At 51.4% G+C, this 20,748-nt stretch overlaps 1 protein-coding gene across 2 annotated transcripts in view; it reads right to left on the reverse strand.

The window, feature by feature from the left end:
* PITPNM3 (PITPNM family member 3) overlaps positions 1–15,997 on the reverse strand; it is a 104,868-nt gene extending 88,871 nt beyond the window's left edge. The window contains exon 1 of one of the 2 annotated variants that reach the window (XM_020964719.2): positions 15,572–15,997. In XM_020964719.2, the coding sequence (XP_020820378.1) occupies positions 15,572–15,614 (43 nt within the window). In that variant the 5' untranslated portion in view covers positions 15,615–15,997. Of the gene's footprint in view, positions 1–15,517 lie in introns of both variants that reach the window. The other variant, XM_020964718.2, reaches the window with a different exon arrangement.
* Between the last annotated feature and the right edge of the window lie 4,751 nt (positions 15,998–20,748).

Genomic DNA, 20,748 nt, shown 5'->3' on the forward strand with positions numbered 1-20,748 from the left:
AACAGGGACTGTCACCCTGCACTCCCCAAAAGAGGCACAGATGCCCCAGCAGTCTGAGCCACTTGCTCAAGCTAGAAGAGAAGAAATCCAAAATTCTAGCAGGTCACTCAGCCAGCTGCCCTCCCTGCTAAAAATAACTCGGCTGTACAGGGCCTGACCCCTGGGGCCAGAAGCAGCCTGCAGCTCAGTCTGTTTGCAGGAGGCGCCTCCATGGGCTAAATTCACTCGGGATTTCTCCAGCATCAACTCAACAAAAGGGCAAAGAATAAGGGACTTGGATGAAGGGAAAATGGGGGCCAAGTACCAAGGACACACAAATCCAAGGACAGAGATACGGAGGGGAAATATGGGACCTCAAGCATCTAGATGCACATGCCCCAAGTGAATATTGTCTGTACACAGGGAGGCCCATCAGACCTCACAGGAACCACAGACACTGATGGCTCTGGATGGACAAAACAGGATCACTTAAAGGGGGGAGGCGGTGGGCAAGTCTATTCACCGTCATGTCTAGGAACCCAAGAGAGGGAAGGAAACATGAAAGAGCTTATTTGTACAGCTAAGTAGCACAGTGTAGAGCGCCAGGCTTGGAGTCAGGAAGGCCTGGGTTCAAATGCAACCTCACACGCTTACTAGCTGTGTGACCCTGGGCAAGTCACTTATCCCTGTTTGTCTCAGTTTCCTCATCTGTAAAATGAGCTGGAGAAGGAAATGGCCCCTTCAAGAAAATCCCAAATAGGGGCACAAAGAGTCAGACACAACTGAAATGACTGAACATCAAAAACATTTGGGTAACAGTCAGGCGAGGGAGAAACAGAAATGATCTGGTGATCAGAGTGGACTTCAGACCACCTGAAAGGAAAGAAAAGCTAGAGCAAGAGCTTAGGGAGCCGACATAGAGGCATGAGGTAGCAGGGGTGGGCATCGATGGTCTGCTCAGGAAGCTGAGAGAGGCCACCAAGGCAGGACAGAGAGCTGACCCACGGAATCCAACAGGCATGGACGGCTGAAGCACCGGGCTCCCTCCAACAGGACAGCCTCCAATGGAGCCCAGTGTAAAGGGCTACTGGGTTCAGCAAGCAGCTGTGATGGCATGAGGTCAGGGTGGGGGCTCACTGCCATGCCTGAGGAGGCCACAGAGCCAAGAGCATCTCAGGCTGCACTGAGAGGTCCAGCCCCTGCCAAGAAGAGGGGAGGGATGGGTCCTTTGTCTTCTGCCCTGGCCAGACCCCAGAGATGGAGGATCGGGTATTGTTCTAGGCTCCACTTTTTGGTAAGAGCATCGATAAGCCACAGGGGGCCCAGAGGTGGATGACCAGGCTGGGAGAGGGCCCCAAGTCCATGTCATGTGAGGGATGTGAAAAGACCCCATGTCAAAGGGGGCTTTTGAGTGAGGAGGGAAGGAGTTCTGGGCATGCAGATGAGCTATCAAGATCCTATGTGAGGAAGGAGGGAAATATACATTTGTTACATACTTACTGTGCTCTGGGGATCATGCTAAGCACTTTCTACAAATGTTATCTTGCTGGATCCTCATAACAATCCTAGGAGGCAGGTGCCATTATTACCCCTGTTTTACAAATGAAGAAATGGAGGCAGACAGAGGTGACGTGGCATGCCTAAGGTCACAGAACTGGTGTCTGAGGTTGGATTTGAACTCAGGTCTTCCTGACTCCAGGTCCAGAGCTTTATCTCTTGGTGGTAGCTGTGTGACTAGAAAAGAGGTGGCTTATAGGCAATCTGGAAATGTCAAGAATTTGGCCACAAATTGGGAGCCCTGGGAGACTGGAGTGAGGAGTAAAGAATGATGATGAGGTTGGGAGCCTGGGAAACTGGTCCCTTCAACAGTAACAGGGAAGTGAGGAGGAGGCTGATAAGCTCAGTCTGGGATATGTTATATTGAAAATGTCCACGGTCTATACAGTTTGAGATGTCCAATGGGCAGCTGGAGAGGTGAGAGCAGAGCTGCAGTCAAGAGAGAGGTTGGAGCTGGACAAGGAGTTGAGAGTTATGACTGAAACCATGGGGGCCAATGAGCTCACCAAGTGAGAAAGCATTGATCAAGAAGATGGCCCAGACTGATCCAACCATTCTGGAGAGCAATGTGGAACTATGCCCAAAGGGCTATAAAAATGTGCATACCCTTTGACCCAGCAATAGCACTTCTAGGGCTGTATCCCAAAGAGATCATACAAATGGGAAAAGGACCCACATGTACAAAAATATTTATAGCAGCTCTTTTTGTGGTGGCAAAGAATTGGAAATTGAGAGGACGCCCATCAATTGGGGAATGGCTGAGCAAGTTGTGGTATATGAATGTAATGGAATACTATGGTGCTGTAAGAAATGATGAACAGGCTGATTTCAGAAAAACCTGAGGGGCAGCTAGGTAGAACAGTGGATAGAGCACCGGCCCTGGATTCAGAAGGACCTGAGTTCAAATCCGGCCTCAGACACATAACACTTACTAGCTGTGTGACCCTGGGCAAGTCACTTAACCCCCTTGACTAAACAAAAAAAAAAAACCCAAAAAACAAAACAGAAAAACCTGGAAAGACTTGTATGGACTGATGCTAAGTGAAGTGAGAAGAACCAGGAGAATGCTATACACAGTAATAGCCACTGTGCACGATGACTTAATTTGATAGACTTAGCGCTTCTCAGCAACGCAAGGATCTAAAACAACTCCAAAAGACTCATGATGGAAAACGCTGTCCACATCCAGAGAAAGAACCATGGAGTCTGAATGCAGCTTGAAGCACACTATGTGCTCTCTTTCTTGTGTGTGTTTTCTTTCTCATGGTTTTTCCCTTTTGTTCTGATTCTTCTTTCACAACATGATTAATGTGGAAATATGTTTAATATGATTGTACATGTAGAGCCTATATCAGATTGCATGCAGTCTTGGGGAGAAGGGAGGGGAGGGAGGGGGAAATTTTCAGAACTCAAAATCTTATAAAAGTGAATGTTGAAAACTAAAAATTAACTAATTAATTATTTTTTTAAAAAGAGGAAGATGGCCCAGGACAAAGAGAGCCCTGGGCTATAACCACACCTAGGCGGTAGCTAATGAGGAATGGCCAGAGGAGTAGGAGGAAAAGCCAAAGAGACAGGAGGGAAGGAGAGCAGTCACCAAGGTCAGATGCTACATAGAGGTCAGGGATGATCGGAACTGAGGAATGATCATCAGACATGGCAATTAAAAGTCACTGGCAAACTTGAAAATAGAAGATTCACATCAATGATGAAGCTAGAACCTCCCCATGCAACCAACAGATTTGTATTACAAATTACAAAGCACTCCATAAAGAAATAAAGGACAGCTTAAGTCCCTGGAAGAATATTTAGTGCTCATGACTAGGCCGTGCCAATATACCAAAATTAATTTAAAATTTTAATGCCATACCAATCAAATTATCAAGGGGATATTTCACAAAGCTTGATAAAATAAAAAGTTCTAGAATATCAAGGGAAATGATGAAAAGGAGTAAGGATGAAGAGGGAATAAACACTTCCAGGTGTCGAACTAGATTATAAAGCAGAACCTATCAACTGAGCAGATTAGATAAAGGAGGCTCACAAATAACAGAACCTAGTATCCCAGTGTTTGATAAAGTGGGAAACATAAGTTACCTGAGTAAAACTCCTTATTTGATTAAAAAAAGTCTGCTGGGAAAACTGGAAAACAATCTGGCAGAAATCAGGCTCAAACCAATACCCTTCCACCACACTCCACAATACAGTCTAAGTGGATACATGACCTCAACATTAAAGATGAAACTACTAAAAGATTAGAAGAGAAACAGATCATGTACCTCTCACAGCTATGGGTAAGAGATGTATGTTTAACCAAACAAGAGATAGAGGCAATTATAAAAGAGAAAATTGATAACTTTGATTGCACATAACTGAAAAGCTTCTGCAGATTCAATATTAATGCATCTATGATACAAAGGAAAGTGGTTGAAAGGGAAAAATAGTTGTTATCAGAGTTCTCTGACAAGGGTTTGATATCTAATATGTGTAAACAATTGATAAATATACATAAGACTAATAGCCATTTGCCAATAGATACGTAGTCAAAAAAATACGAACAAACAGTTCTCAAAAGAAGAATTGCAAGGTATTCACAAACAACCACATTTTAAAAAATGCTTTAAATCACTAATAGAGAAATATGTCAAAACAACTATGAGCTTTTACCTCACACTCTGCAAATGGGCAAAAATGACCCAAAATGCAACAGTTCGTGTTGGAGGGGCTGTGGGAAGATAGGCACACTAATACATTGTTGGTGGAGCTGGGAAGTGGAACTACCATTTTGAAAAATAATTTGGAATTATGCAAATAAAGAGACTCAAATGGCCACACCCTTTGAACCAGAAACTCCTCTACTAGGCTTCTAGCCCAAGGAAACTATCAATCAGAAAAAAGTTTCCGTATGCTCTAAAATATTTTACTATAGCACTTTTTGTGATAGCTAAAAGTTGGAAAGTGAATACCCATTCAATGAAAGTAATGGAATACTACTGTGCTTTAAGAAATGACATGTAAGGTGAAGTCAGAAAGACCTGGAAAAGTCCATGAACTGACACAGACCCAAAAAAACAATAGACGCAGTAACTACAACAATGGAAATGAAAAACGCAACACTGTAACAAGACGATACAGCGCAAGGGGCCTCGAATGACAAGCCAGAAGATGCTCCCTGCACAAGTGTTCCACACTGTCCCAATGTGCTGATCACTGGAGCTGGTTTTTTTAGTGTCTGTCATATGGGATGGCTCGAGGTGGGGTGAAGTACATGGGATACTCTGGTGACGCAGAAATGGAAAATATCAATAAAAGCTTATTGAATGGTGACAGAGTCAGAAGCCAGATTGTAACAGGTTCAGAAGGGAAGTGGGGCATCCAATGGAGACAGTTTGGCTATGAAAGGGAGGAGAGGAGTAGGATGATGGTCTGAAGGCAAGGTGGAATCAGCTGAAGGTTTCTGAGAATGGGGAAGACACAGGCATGTTTGTGGGCAGCAGGAGAGGAATGGAGAAATGGGAGGAGAGGGGTACGACAGAGAAGGAAATATGCCAGGAGATACCAGAGAGGATGGGATCAAGGGAAGTCCATCCCCTTGAGGGACTGGAGCAGAGAAGCAAAGACTGAAGTGTGGAATAAAGGGGAAAAGGAGCCCAGACAAGAGCCTCCATTTTCTTAGCACCACAGGAGGCAAGTAGGAACTCTGAAGAGAGAGGGGTCCAGAACAGGACAGATAATTAAAACCCAAAGGGCTCCTCTGTTATAGTGAGGGTCCAGGCGAGATTAGAAGTGAACCCAGAGGGGCAGCTAGGTGGCACCAGCCCTGGATTCAGAAGGACCTGAGTTCAAATCCAGTCTCAGACATATAACACTCACTAGCTATGTAACTCTGGGCAAGTCACTTAACCCCAACTGCCTCACAAAAAAAAAAAAAAGAAAAGAAAAGAAAAGAAAAAGAAAAAAAGAAGTGGACCCAGTGAGCAGGATTATGGGGCAATTCCTCCAGGGCTTCAGTTCCTCATTTAAAATATATGGGGAGGGAGGGCAGGAGGAAGAGGGAGGGACCCAACAGCTCCAGAGCCTGCTGGAGACAGATGGTGGGAGCAGACCAGGCTCAGGGGCCTGGCCAGGGATGGGTGTGCACAGGACCAGAGGGCGGGGGATTCACCCACAAAAGACCCACATAGCTGGCCTGGCCACAGAGGGCCAAGGTTGGGAGGGGAGGAAAACAATACCAGAGCAGAAGTGACAGCTGCAGGGCTTGGCCATCCCATTGCTTACTCTAATTTTTCACCTCTTTCTCCCTCTCTCCTCTCTTCTCCATCTCATCATCTCATCTCATCTCATCTCATCTCATCTCTCTCTCTCTCTCTCTCTCTCTCTCTCTCTCTCTCTCTCTCTCTCTCTCTCTCTCTCTCTCTCTTTCTCACACACACACACACACACACACACACACACACATACACCAGCCACAGTGTCAGATTAGGGAGGGGGCCCTAGCCACTTCCAAGCTCTTGGGAAGGCCAGCTTGCTATCTTACTATCTTACTGTCCTGCCCCGTCACCAGAAAGTTCCTGGCCAGGCTGGACTAGTGACTCAAGTGCAGCCTGACCACTGCCCTGTGCCTCCCCCCCACCCCAGGATGGATGACAAATCTGGTACTAAGTGATTGCTAAGGGAAGTAGAGATGGGGGCCAGGGCACACAAGTGCCACTCACTCATCATTCCTAGCCAGGGGAGAATGTGCCTGTGAACCAAGGGGACCAGGAAGGCAGGGTCCTCCACAAAGCCTCCCCTGATTAGGCCCAGCCACTCAGGTCATCCCTTTGCTGATCACCAGCGCTTAGGGAGCCAAAATCGGGGCTCTCTCTGGGCCAAGGCTACAGGCAGGAATGGGCTAGGACAGGGGTCTGAGCAGGGGAGGAAGGAGAGGGAGGGAACAGCTTTGAGTCCACGGTCAAATCGGTCAATGGCTCTTTTGAGCCCCTGGTGGGGAAGCCTGAAGAAGGGGACAAGGAGCTACAATGCCCCCTGCTTCCATCTGGCCCAGGCCAGCATCCCCTGAGAGCAGACCTGGCCTCCTCCTCACTCACTACCTGGCTCCCTACTGTCTGGAGGAAGCAGGCAAGCTCCCGCCTTCCTCTGCCTGGTCTTTGAGGCTGCCCACACTGGCCCCTCATTTTCCCAGTCCAGCTTCATTTTATAACTCTTGCCCAAAACTCCATTCCAAGGCAGCTGGCCATTCCCTGTTCCCATTCCCACACTATTCCATCCCCCGTCTGCAGGTCTTTGTAGTGCACCCCACCTTGCTGGAAGGTACCCCGGCCTCTCCAGGCTCTCTCCCTCTCCCTCCCTGCCCCCATGCCTGCTTCCGGAGAGTGGGGAGCATTCTACCCCTTTCTTTGTGTGACTAGGACAGGCTCCCAGTGGACGAATGAGGGAAGCCCAAAAGGCCCCCAGAGACAATACTCAAGAGATTTTCAAGAGGCTTAAACAGGGTCCATCCCCAGGAAACTGGTCAGAAACTGGTCAGTCCTAACAATTGCCTGCCAAAGGGCCTGAGGGCAAGGAATTGGGCCACTGGACTTGAATCTTGGACTCTAGGTCTGACATCTGTGCTCTGGGGGGTGTCTGCAGGCACGGGGCCCCAGAAGTCAGAGGGAAAACAGGCTGGCTGTCGAGGCACTGATGGTGTACCCAGTCAGGTTTCAGAGGAGACTTGTCTGACGAGGCAAACACGGGCCCAAGATGGCTCCCAGAGGTGGCAGGAGGGGAGGGCCCAAACTCAGCTCTTCTCAGTGAGCCCCGAGTTGGGGGCAGGAGGTGGAGGGTGAGAAATTCCTGATCGAGCTACCTGACAGTTTATGGAGGTGACCCCTGAGATGATGGGTATTGTAAGTACAAGTAATGGGACTGATTCCCAGGGTCCTCAGATGGAAGGGGACCCCCCATTCTACGGATAAAGGGAACATACAGAAAGGATGTCTAAGGCGGAATTTGAACTCGGGGCTTCTGTGTCCAGATTGCCTACCTCCCACCCAGGGTGGTGGAGACACCCCCAAGACCTGGGGGTTGTCACCAGGAAACCTCGGCATCCCAGACCCCAGCTGGGAAGGAAGCAGGGTAGCCAGGCCCAGGGGTTAAGTCCTCTGGCCCTGCCCATCTCACGCACTCCATACAACATCTCTGTAGACAGGGCCATAAGGGTCCCCACCTAGCCCGCTCCAACCACTTGCAGGGTTTCCACGGCTGGAGGCAATGCCTTCCCCTCCTCAGCCTAAAGCTGAGATCTGCTCAGATTTTCTCCAGACTGGTCAGTCCTCACAGCCAAGACCCTTGGAGAGAGTTGCTGTTCCCACAGACCATCACCAACCCTCCCAAACTGAGCCACAAAGCTGACCACTTACAGAACCCTGAGCAGCAGCCACACAGAGGGAGGGGTGAGCTCGAGGGGCAGCTGGTGACAGGCCTGGTTGGTCCAGCAGCCCCTCCCACAGGGAAAGCTTTCTACCTTTCCAAGCTGCCCTGCCCTGAAAGGGCTAGGTCATTGACCCCATTTTACAGATAAGAAAACTGAGAACCAGGGAAGTTGGTGCCTTGGCCAGGTCCCATTGCTGGCTGGTAGAGAAGCCACAGCTAGAGCCCAGCCCTTGGTCAGTCCACACATTTCCGGCGACAACTTCTACAGAGATTCACCGAAGCTTCCCAGACTGGCTGAGGTCTATCAACAGGCCCATGTACGCACCCTCATTGACTTCCTTAGTACATAATTGGTGATTAATAGCCATGGGCACTGCCAATTAGGCTCAGAGGTTGCCTTGAATTCTTGGCCCAGTAAGGAGGGGCAGGGTCTTCAGCCCCAGCCCTGGCTTGGCCTGAAGCCCCCCGGCACAACCATCCTTTCCAGAGCTGTCTACACTGGCCTCCTCCCCTCACTTGCCTCCTCTGGGCATCAGCCCCTTGCAAACTGGCTGCCCCCCCCCCCATAGGAAGCACTTTCCTCAGTGACCAGACAAGATGGTCCTTGTTTCACTCTCATCTCTCCAGCCTCTCCCCTGGACAGCCTCCTCCCTGGGCCCTGCCTCCAGGGTCTCCAGCCACCAATGGGATCCTGGGAAAGGCCATGCTCCCTGGTCAAGAGGCTCCCTGCTATGCCAGGACCAAAGCTGACTGCTGTTTGTCCATTCACAACACTGTCTATGACCCACCTCATGCTCCAGCCAGCTCGGCCCATATATGACATTCGTCATCTCCCATCTCCACTCATTTGTATAGCTCTCGCCAGGGCCTGGACAGTCCCTTCCTACCCTGCTCCCTTATGGAACACCTGGTCTTCTTCAAAGTCCACATCCACTTGCCACCTCTTGGCAGGCCCTGCACCCCACTCCTCCCCAAATTACTTTGGGTCTTCTATCCACTTCTTTGTACATATGTTGACCCCCAGCCCCAGAAGAACATAGTTCAGGGCCTAGTACATATGAATAAATGCTTGTGGAATAGAGGCTATAGTAGGACAGAGGCAGGTCCAGAAGAGACCTGGGGGGAGGCCAGGCCAGCCCAGGCCTGCCCAGGGAGGAGCCTCATCCAGACGCAGGTGACTCACTTCACTTCACCACAGAAGGGGTGTGGGCCAGAAACACTCAGGGCGAAAAGCTGAGAAATGCCCAGGAAGGCACCAAGGCAGGCTGCCAGCCTGCTGCTTTGGAGCACCCCTGGCTATCTAACAACTCTGGAAGACAAACTGGGGAGAAAACGTTTGGAACAGGGTGGCTCCTCCCCAACTCCATCCTCCCCCCCCCCACTCTTGGTGCCTCTGGGCAGGAGAAAGTGAGTGGGGGATGGGTCAGACTGCACCAAGCTTACCCGGCCCCTGCTTTCCCCGGGCCTGAGAAGGTCAAACCAGGAGGAATCCGGGAGAACATGTGGGTCTAAGCCACTTACTTTACAGGTGGAGAAACTGAGGCTCATCACAACGTTCTAGCAGAGTCAGGATGGCAGCCTGGTGGCCCTGTTCTGTGTGCTGAGTACAGCAGTGCAAGAGATGGGGCCCGGGCAGTGGTCTCATTTCTCCTGCCCTCCTACAAAGTATTGGCCTTGATGCCAAGGGGTCCTGAGACGTGGGGGGCTTATATCTGATATCCCTGAATTTCAATATGCTTGGCTCACAATCTTCTCTATTGTATGGCATACATCCAGAACCCAATTCTGAGGAGGGGCCCCTGAACCTCTGTAGACTCCCAGAGGGGACTCAGACACACAAATGGCAGAGAACCCCTGCTCAGCCACCTTATGGGGGGCAATGGGGAAATTGAGGTTCAAGAAGACCGAAGTCATTTGCCCAATATCTCTCAGCTTGAAGGTGAATGAGGTAGGGTCTAAACCCAGGTTTCTCTGCCTCAGGAAGATGGGACCCACAGAGGAGCCTATACCCTCACTTTCTTCACTGGCGACTTTCTCTAGGAGCCGGCTCTCTGTGAAGCCTCGAAAGGTTAATACATCCAAAATGACACAGTCTTTCCAACTCTCTCTCTCTTCTCTGTTCCTCCTTCCCTGGTGCTGGGGCCAGACAACTTCTCCAACTTGGGCTTATACTATGAGCCTGCAACCTGAGGCCGTCACCCCAGGAGAGACCAGCCATCAACCTGGCCAGGCCCAATGCCCAGGCTTCTCACACACAGTGAGACCCTTGGGACTGCTCCTGGCAGAGTCAAGACCAATCCCTTACCTGGATCTTGGGCTGGATTTTTTAAATGCCTAATTCATGAGGGAACTAGTCCTCAGACTGCCACCTCCCTTGTCCCACAATGCTCCTACACCATTCCCGTGCTGGGGGTAGAAGGCAATGACATATCCCAGTCCCGGGTCTGTGTCCTCCTCCTCCACCATTCCAGGCGCCCCAGAATGAACTGACCTTTTCAGAGAGGGCAACAGACCTTCTACCCCTTGTTAGGTGGACCCCGTCCAGAGCCCATCATCACTATTAAAACACAACACCCTATAGTCTTCGATTTTGATGCCCATCTGGGAATCAAAGGTCCTTCTGGGAGTATCAGTTACACCACACTAATCACCAGCAGTGGGGAGTGGCCATCAGATTGGACAAGTCTTTGGAGATTCCCCAACCCCTGCTTGATATATGCCTTGGGAAAATGGCACACCTCTTGTACAGAGCTGCCTCAGGCTCCAGATCATAACAGGCCATCAGCCACGCCTGCCCACCTAATCCAGGCCCAGCAACATTCTGGGCTCTTCCCCAGCTTCAGGCCAGCCTCCAGCTCACCATCTACAAGGTCAGAGAAAGGTATTCATCACCAGATATGACATATACCCTAACCTCCCAGTGACTGCTCACAGGCCTGTGGTGGCTCTCTAAATTGAAAGTCCTTTGTTTACCCTTTAAGACCCTCTTACAAAACCTAGCCCCTCCAGGCAGGACTTCCTGACTATGGACATCCCCATGGAATCAGCTGGCAGCCCCTCTCCTCCAGGCCCACCCTCTTAGGAGCATCACTGTTGTTCTTGGGATGCCAGGCCAAGATTCAAGTTGCCTCAACAATCTTTCTGGGTGGGTCGCCTCCAGGAGCTCCCTCCAGGCAGGGGCATGGGCTTCTCATTCTGTCCTTGTCCCTATCTCCTCCCCAACATACATACAATGCCTAGGGTGGCTCTGCCCTTAATCCATGGTCACTGCCCACTTCTGATTTGAAGACCCCATTGGGACTCAGTTTCATTGTCTGTCAAACCAAAGGGTTAGACTTGACCTCTCTATGATTCTGATTCTGCAACTTACTCTAAGCCTCCCTGAAGCCCCTCCTTGGCAGGATAAGATTTCCCTCAAGACCCACCTCTCCACAGCACAAAGCATCCTCACCCACTGTGTACATTCAAATTGTCCATTCGTCTTCAGGGTTGGCATTTTCTCAAATCTCCCAATTTCATGCCCTCCACGCATATCTCCTGCTGGGCCCTCAGCCACGGGACTTGGTCTGGAAGGAGCTGGACAGGGACCTAGGCTTAGAACAGGAGCCCAGTCTGGAGATGTGAGCATCCATTCATTCCTCTAGTGCCTACTACCTATCAATCAGTAGGGCCACAACAAAGAATAGTCCCTGCCCTCAAGAAGCTTACACTCTCCTCCCTGAATACAACATGGATTCATGGGAATGCATGTTGTGTGCAAGAGTGTGCATACATGTGCACACAAACATATATTAACACTGAGTAAATTCAAAGCAATCTGTAGAAAGGAGGACATTAGAAATAGGAGGAGTCAGGAGAAGCCTCACATAGGAAAAGACCTGAGTGAAAGGCAGAAGAGAGGTGGGAGCACATTCGGGTTTGGGAAGATGGGGCCATACAAAGGTATGGAGATGCTGTGCTGTTTACAGGGAGCAGTAAGTTTGGTTGGTAAATAGAGGTCAAGAAGGAGCCGAAGAGCAGAAAGCCTGCAAAGGTAGGGTTAGAGATAGACTTCATGCTGTTAACAGACCTAGAACACAATTGGGGGAGTTTTTATTTGATCCTGGAGGCAATAGGGAGCCAATGGAGTTTATCGAGGAGATACAACATGGTTAGCCCTGGGCTTTAGGAAAATCACTTTGGTGACTCAATGGAGGATGGACTGGAATAGGGAGAGACCTGAGAGGCAGACCCCCTGAAAGGTGATTGCAATAATCCAGGTGTGGGTGGGGGGAATGGCAGCATCAGAGGAGAGAAGGTGGCATATTTAAGAGATGTTGCAGAGGTGACATCAACAAGAGATGTAGCAGAGGTGAAATCAACAAGAGGAAATTGTTTTGTTTTGTTTTGGCTAGGCAATGGGGTTAAGTGACTTGCCCAGAGTCACACAGCTAGTAAGTGTTATGTGTCCAAGGCCGGATTTGAACTCAGGTCCTCCCAAATCCAGGGCCGGTGCTTTATCCACTGTTTCACCTAGCTGCCCCCAATAAGGAGAAATGGGACAAAAGATATTGCATATGTGAGATTGACTAGAGATGTAGAAGAGGTGAAATCGACAAGAGGCTATACAGGTGAAATTGATCAGACATGCTACAGAGGTGAGATTGGCAGCTTTGGCACCATATTGAATTCTGGAGATGGGGAGAGCCAAGGATGGTTCCAAAATCATGCATCTGAGTTATTGGAAGGTTCCTGGGGCCTCAAGATAAATCCTTTGGAGGAGGGGAGAAGTTTGAGGGGAAAGATCATGAGGTCTGCTTTGGATTGTTGAGTTTGAGACACCTAGAGGACATTCTCTGACAAATGCCCAACAACAGTTAGTTGCTCAGGGGAGAGGGTGCATAGGTCATAGATTGGGGTGGGGGGAGGGTGTGCAGTAATCTATCCACAGACTTGGTCTGAAAGAGAACAGGCTTGGAGGAGAGGAGAGAAGAAGAGAAAGACCCAGAACTAAGAAAGAATAGAGTTGTGCACTCTCAAATCCCAGGAAGGCTCCACCTGGTTCCCCAGCCCATAGTCCGATTGAGGAGAAAGAAACCAGGTCCTCAAGGAGGCCCTCAGTGTCCTGAGCAAGGCCTGAGGCCAGGCAAGGATCAAATGCTCAGCTCCTGATCCCAGTCCTGCTGCTCTGGTAGAAAGCCCTCCTCCTAGCCCCTCTGCTAAGAGAAGAGAGGAGAGGAGAGCAAAGGAGAGGAGAGGAGAGGAGAGGAGAGGAGAGGAGAGGAGAGGAGAGGAGGAGAGGAGAGGAAGAGAGGAGAGAGGAGAGGAGAGGAGAGAGGAGAGGAGAGGAGAGGAGAGGAGAGGAGAGGAGAGGAGAGGAGAGGAGAGGAGAAGAGAAGAGAAGAGAAGAGAGGAGAAGAGGAGAGGAGAAGAGAAGAGAAGAGAAGAGAAGAGAAGAGAAGAGAAGAGAAGAGAAGAGAAGAGAAGAGAAGAGAAGAGAAGAGAAGAGAAGAGAAGAGAAGAGAAGAGAAGAGAAGAGAAGAGAAGAGAAGAGAAGAGAAGAGAAGAGAAGAGAAGAGAAGAGAAGGCTAAGAGAGAAAGGCCAGATTGGTCTTCTCTCCACAACCATCCTGTGAGTGATCCCCCCACCCAAAGAGTTCACACTGGGCAGGAGAAAGTGGTTAGAATTTGTAGAGGAGCCTGGCTCCAGTCTTTTACCATCCCCTGGGGGCATGTCCAGCCCTAGGCCTGGGACCTTGGAGCTTCTAGGCCAATGAGTAAGCCATGGTCTTCAGGGCAATGGTCATTCACCAGTCAGACTACTGCCCTGTAGGAGACAAGGCCCAGGGCAAGAGGAATGTGTCTCAGGTTGGGTAACCTAACAGACAAGGATTGAGAAGCAGCTCCCAGGAAAAATAGACAAGGGCATCCCAGCCCAGCCCAATCTAACCCAACCCATCCCTTTAAGAGGGCGTATCTCTTCCCTGGCCCCACTCTTTTTACAGCTTCATGAAGGGGGCGGGGTGGAGAGCCAAGAGACCAGATTCATCAAAAGGTTAGGAGGTTTGGATGAGAGTTGAGGTGGGACACCTCCTTATGAGAAAAGTGTCCCCTTAGCCCAAGGCTGACGGAAAGGTGCTGACTACACCCATCCCCCACAGGGCTCAGGATGGTGGCCCCACCAAGTGGCCAAGGGCATGCAGCTCACACAGGCTTTCCCCTGGAAGAGGGCGAACAATGAGGAAGTCAAAGCCATGAGGGTGTGTGTGTGTGTGTGTGTGTGTGTGTGTGTGTGTGTGTGTGTGTGTGTGTGTGTGTAGGGGGAAAGAAGAAGAGAGGTTTAGAACTCCCAGGACTACGCTCTGAGTTGCCTGGCACAGGAGGCAGTGTATGATCATTAGGCAGGAAGGGAGGGGAAATAGGGGCATATAGCTAGAAGGAAGGGATGGATAAAGGAGGCTAGATTTACCATGTCTGTCCCTGGGGAGAGCAGGGAGAGGAAGGAGGAGAGATGAAGGCTACCTGCCTGCTCACACATCCATGTCCAGAGGACGAAGGCCCTCAGGAATCTTCCAGTCCAGACTAACTTCTGCACACTGGCCCCAAGGGGATCCTGGGCTCAGACCAGGCTGGCCCCACTTTCCTAAAGCTTCCCAATGCTACAGCCCCTTCTCAAGTCCTTCCCCTCCCACACACATTCTCCTAGCTCTGGCATGGAGTCTCCCATAAAGTGGAGATGTGTGTCTGTCCAGGCCTTCATGTCCTTTGCCAATCACCAATGTCAGGGTCAGGGTCACCCTGGGAAAATTACCAAGAGGCCCCCAAACCGCTGCAGCAGCACTCCACCCATGGCACTTTCCAAGGCCCACAGGGCAGGAGGGAAGACAGAGGTGGGAGTGTGAACAACCACATTCAGGACCCCCCACCCCAGACCATCCAAGGATCTGCCTTCCCTGACCAGTAACCCGGCAATGGGAGAAGACAATGGGGGTGGAGGAGGTTGACCTGGCCAGGCTTCAGTACAAACAGGCGAATGAACACACACACACACACACACACACACACACACACACACACACACACACACACACACACACACACACACAGCCCCCTCCCCCAGTCCCGTCCCCTTTTCCTGGGCAGGATGGGTCCCGCCCTGAGCTCGCCCGAGATCGACCCACCCCCGCCCGGGTGCAAGCTAAGTGTGGCTGGGGAAGGGGGGGGGGGAGCTCAGCCTGGGGGCGGGGTCGGGTCTCCGAGACAGGTGGGCGTGCGGGTAGATCCCCGGGGCCACGAGCTGGAGGCCGGCCAAGGCTGGATGCCCCGGGTGCCCTAAATCTAGAAGGGCAGAGCCGGGATCCCCTGGATCGTCCGCTGAGCAGGCGAAGAAGGGGGAGCCCGGGTCCGGACGGCGTCGGGGGAGGGGCAGCGGCCCGGGAGCAGGGCTAGGGGGGATTGCGGGGTGTTCCTCCCTCCCAACCACCCTCTCTCCCTCAGACACACCCCTACCTGCCTGCCTGCTTGCTTGCCCCACCGCCCCTGGGGAGGAGGGGTTCTCCCCCAGCCCGGGCTTCCAGCCTCTCACCTGGCGGGGGGGCGGCCGTTGTGCAGGAATGCGCCCCCGGGGCCCCTCCCTCACCTGCGCTGCTGCGGTGAGGGCCGGCCCCAGCGGCCGTGGCCATGGCCCGGCTCCTGTCTGCTCCTGCCTGCTCCTCGGCTCCCCGGGCTCCCTCCCTCGCTGGCTCCCTCCCGGCTCCGCTGCCGCGGCCGCCGCCGCCGCCTCCTCGCCCGGTCCTCCCGCTCCCTTAAAGGAGCCGAGCAGCGGCCTCCAACGCGGGGGCGGGAGGAGGAGGAGGGAGGAGGAAGGGAGCCACAGTCTCCCCTCCTCCCTGTTGCCCTCGGCCCCAGGTCCCGGAGCCCCGAGCCGGGAGGCCGGAGCGGGCCGGGGGGTCGCAGCCTGGAGACCCCGAGGGGCGCGGAGCTGGGACGGCACAACAGAGACTAGCAGTGAGAGCCCCGAGGACACACAGCAAAGGGCCGGGCCAGATCGAGAGCTTTCTAAACGGTGCAGAGCTAGACACCCGCACAGAGACCGAGCTCAGGCCTCGGGCCACCAGTCCCACAGCCCCGTCCTAGCTGTAGCCCCCGCGGAGGCTTGGGGGGAGAGGAGAGAGGTCTCACTTGATTGCACCCCAAAGTCCGGCGCTGGCCCCGGGGAAGCTGAGTCCAGGCCACCCTCCAAAGGCCACGAGGGTCAGGGGGAGGTGGTAGCCTTCTCCCACCCCCGTCTCCGGGGTCCCTAGTCAGACAGATCTGGACCTGAATCACAGCTCACGTCCCTCTGCTCCAAGCTCTCCTGGGCAGGGGGGGCCCCAGAGGAAGTGGATCCCGACTTCAGGCCCAAATGGGAAGCTCAGCAAATTCCACCCCACCCCCCATCCTTGCTCCGAGGCTTTCCCCATTCCCCCAGGACCACGGAGCAGACACTTGAAAGCTGCTGTCTCCGACCCTCTGAACCTTCTCTCCCCAAGGCTAAATGTGGCAGGTTCCTTCCCCCCATCCTCACGTGCATGGGTCCCAAGGCTTTCATGCTCTTAGGTCACCTCCTCTAGGGACAGACTGACCGTAGTAGGTCCAGAGTGTTGGGCTGGAGGCCAGAAGACATTGGTTCCAATCCTACTTCAGACACTTCCTGTAGGGCCCTGGAGGAAAAATTTCTTCTCTCTGAGCCTTAGTTTCTGGATCTGTAAAATGAGAGGAATGCTTATCACCGACCTTTGCAGGATTGTTGAGAAAATCAAAGAGCTATTTCAACCCAGCACACATTTATTAAGCACCTTCTGTGTTCCAGCCACACCAAAGGTGCTGGAGGTACAAAGACCATATAAAAGACTTTCAAGGGGCCCCCGGAATTCTGTTGAAGGAAAACCAAAAGTACAGAGAAAGTACAAAATCCCCTGCTCTTCTGTGGCCTAATAAAAGGGCAAGTCTGTGAAGCACAGAATGGTGGCTCAGAAGGCACCGCCCCCAGCCAGAGGGGGCAGAGGGAAGAAGGGACCCCAGGGGAGAGGGAGGTGACACAAGGATCTAGGAGGGGTGGGTGGCCCAGGAAGGAGCTCCGTGCCTGCTGCCCAGTCCCAGAACCAGAACCTCCCTGAATGGAGCCCAGGATCACCCACCACCACAGCAGCAACGCCTGAAGGAAAGGGCTGGCAGAGGCAGCTTTCACCCTGATCCTCCTGCCTGTTCCTCCAGGCAGAACCTCAGTTTCTTCCCTTGTCAGCTAGGGAGAAGGCTTCGATGGCCTCAGAGGGCCTCCAGCTCTAGTTCTCTGATCCAGTATAAATGCTATCCCAACCCCATACAAACACCAACCGTGACTCTCAGTGCTAAAGTCCTACCCAAATTTTAGTGCCTGGAGGGAGCATCCTAGGGGCTGTGGGAGTTGTTTACCAAGCCCTGTGCCAGCTAAAGGGGAGTCTCTGGTCTTGAGGACAGACACACAGTTACACAGTTCTGCACAAAGATGCACACAGCAAACCCAGGTCATATAGGCTGGGGCAGCACTAAGTAAGGGGCAGGCTGGAGGATACACAGGAAAGGCCTCATGGAGAATGGGGGCTTGAGCTGAATCCTGAAAGAGCCCAGGGATTCCTGGAGGCTGAGGACACACGCATGGGGGATGGTGAGGACAAAGAGGTGACTTTCTCCTCTCCTGCCACTCACTGGCACATCAGATGAAACAATACCTGACAGTTGACTGGTGGTGCCAACCATTCATCTGAAAATGTACCAGAGAAAAAACTAGTAACTGAAGCAGAGACATTGAAATAGGAAAACCACCTGAATACCACAATGAGAAGCAAGCTAAGGTTTGTTTCTGCAGAACTGCTGTGATGGTCCAGGACAGCTCCAAGATGGCTTACAATGCCCATGCCCAGTGATCATGGCTTTCACACAGCTTGACTCTGTGGTGCGCAAATGAAAACATTCAGAACATCTGGATCATGTGATTGAACAGAGCATGAGATGGGATTCCAAGGTAACAGAAGGGAACAAGGGAGGAGCCTGGTGCCATGTCCAGAACACAAATGAGGGTGTGCACGTGTGTCTGACTGTCCCTTCGGAATCAGTTTGCACTTGAATGTTGAACCCATGTGGCAGTTTGGAAACAATTTGATGACAGGTTGAGGAATTGCAGAAACATATTGAGCTCAGTCAGACATGGTCAGCATTTAATATGAAACACCAAAATTGTCGTGTGCATGATCATAGTGGTTTTGAATTGCTGCAGAAACAAACCTATAATGCTTCCAACACAACATGCTTGTTGTCCCAGAGGAAAAAAATTTGGAAGTTAATCAGTCAACTATTGCCTGTTTAATTTTCCATTAAAGAAATTTGAGTGTGAACCTTTGGACCATCATCTCTCAAACCCCAAGGGTTTCTTTTTTTTTTTCTTTTTCTTTTTCCTTTTTTTTTCCAGGCAATTGGGGTTAAGTGACTTGCCCAGGGTCACACAGCTAGTCCCAAGGGTTTCTTGAAGCACTGCTCTAGTCCATCCTATCACTGACCAAGAGTCCTCTCTACACTATCCCTGACAGGTGGTCTCTCTATTTGGAAAGCTCCAGGGAAGGGGAGCCCACCACCTCTCCAGCTAACCCAGGCTACTATTGGAAAGCTCTTGGGAATAGGTTTTTCCTGACATCCAGGTTACATGTGCCTTATTGTCACTTCCCCCCATATTCCTAGGTTGTAAGCCTGAGGGTCTGGGAGGATGGTGATGCTCTTGACTGTAACAGAGAAGTTGGGGCAGGTGGAGAATGACTGGGGGAGGGAAAGTTCAGTATTGGATGTATTTGAGACATCTATGGGACATACAGCTCAAGATGGTAATAAGTTGTAGATATGAGAATGGAGGTCAGCAGAGAGATTGGGGCAAGAAAGGTAGATTTGAGAATCTTTAGCATAGAGATGGTCATTAAATCCACGGGAGTTGAGGAGATCACCAATGAAACAGTGTAAGGGGAGAGGAGAAGAAGAGGAGAGGAGAGGAGAGGAGAGGAGAGGAGAGGAGAGGAGAGGAGAGGAGAGGAGAGGAGAGGAGAGGAGAGGAGAGGAGAGGAGAGGAGAGGAGAGGAGAGGAGAGGAGAGGAGAGGAGAGGAGAGGAGAGGAGGGCCCAGGACAGACCCTGAGGGACACTTGCAGTTAGATGTTGTGATCTGGAGGAGCATCCAGCAAAGGAGACAGAGAAGGAGTGGTCAGAGAGGGAGGAGGAGAACCAGGAGAGAGTAGGGAGTCCCAAAAACCTAGAGAGAAGAGAGGGTGATCAACAGAGTCAAAGGGGGCAGCCAGGTCAAGGAGAATGAGGATTGAGAAAAGGCCTTCGGATTCCACAAGAGATCACTGGTGACTTTGGAAGGAAGTTTCAGTGGAATGACAAGATCAGAAGCCAGAATGTTAAGAAGAGAGTGAGAGGAGAGAAAGCAGAGGCACCCACTAGAGACGCCTTTTCTAGTTTAATAACAAGGGCGAAAGAGACATAGTTAGTGGGGATGGAAGGGTCAAGAGGGGTCATTTGTTCTTTCAGGATCAGGGAGACAGGGGTGTTTGTAGGCAGTGGGGAAGTAACAAGGATTCAGGGATTGATTAAAATGGGTAACAGAGTGGGGCTGACAGAGGGAGTGATCTGTTGGAGGAGACGGGCTGGAAGGGGATCACTTGTGCACGTAGAGGTCGGCCTTGGCAGGAGGAGAGGCTGCTTCGTCATGTGAGACAAAGGAGGGGGAGAGGGGGCAGAAGGTGTCTAAGTGATGGGAGGCAAGGAAGAGGGGAGAAAAGGCAGCTCACACAGAATGGCCTCAGTGTTTTTCTATAAAATATGAGGCAGAGGTCTCAGCTGATAAAGTGTGGGGAGTAGGGACGGCTTCTTATCATCTGGTGTAGAGTGGGATGGTGAGCTAATCAGGGAAGGGTAGAAGGATTGCCTTCCTGCAGTGAGGGCCCAGATGAGACTGTATAGCACAAACAGGTAATGGACTCAGTAAGAAAGGTTGCCTCATTTTCTCCACCTTCAGCAGCCCTCGGTGTCTGGTGGAAGTGATCCCAGGTTGAGCAATGCTGGGGAGATGATGAAAGATTCAAGGAAGAGGGATTCAAGAGGGCAAGACAGCAGAGAGGAGAATTGGTTCACCAAGCAGGTGAGACGGGGAGAAGAGGATGGAGTGGCTGGGTGCAAGGGGAGCTGACTTGGGAGAGAACTGAGGATCAAGGGATGGGAGGTGGCTGTGGATGAAGGTCAGCATTTGTAAGGGAAGGCAGAGGAGAAACATTAATAGATTATGGTCAGGTAAGGGGACTTGGAAACTCTTGAGCATGAAGGTGGCTGACAAGATCAAGAGAGTGACCATCTTTTTTTCTATGGCTGAGATGGATGGAGGAGGAGCTCCTGGTAGGTGGGTGGGCTGAGGAGCTGAGTGGTTAGGTTTAGGTTTGAGGGAGTCCATATATTGAAGCCCTCTTGTATGAGGGCAGGAGTTAGAAAGGAGAAACAAACTGTGAGACAGATATGGAACTCATTAAGGAAGGAGGATGGAACAGGACAGAGAACTGTCTCACACTTGTCAAATCAGCTAACCATTATCCACTTCTGGTGATTCATGTGGGCATAAATAATACTACTAGAACCTAGAAGTGCTGACAATGATTCCAAAGTCTTGGTCAAGAAGCCTCAGGGATGAAGCTAATGCCTTTACTGCTTTTGCCTATTGAAAGCAATGGCAGCTAGGTGGTGCAGTGGACAGGGCACCCATCCC

This window comes from Phascolarctos cinereus, unplaced genomic scaffold (assembly GCF_003287225.1).
Source record: "Phascolarctos cinereus isolate Bilbo 61053 unplaced genomic scaffold, phaCin_HiC Scaffold_7;HRSCAF=346, whole genome shotgun sequence".
Taxonomy (NCBI): Eukaryota; Metazoa; Chordata; class Mammalia; order Diprotodontia; family Phascolarctidae; genus Phascolarctos; species Phascolarctos cinereus.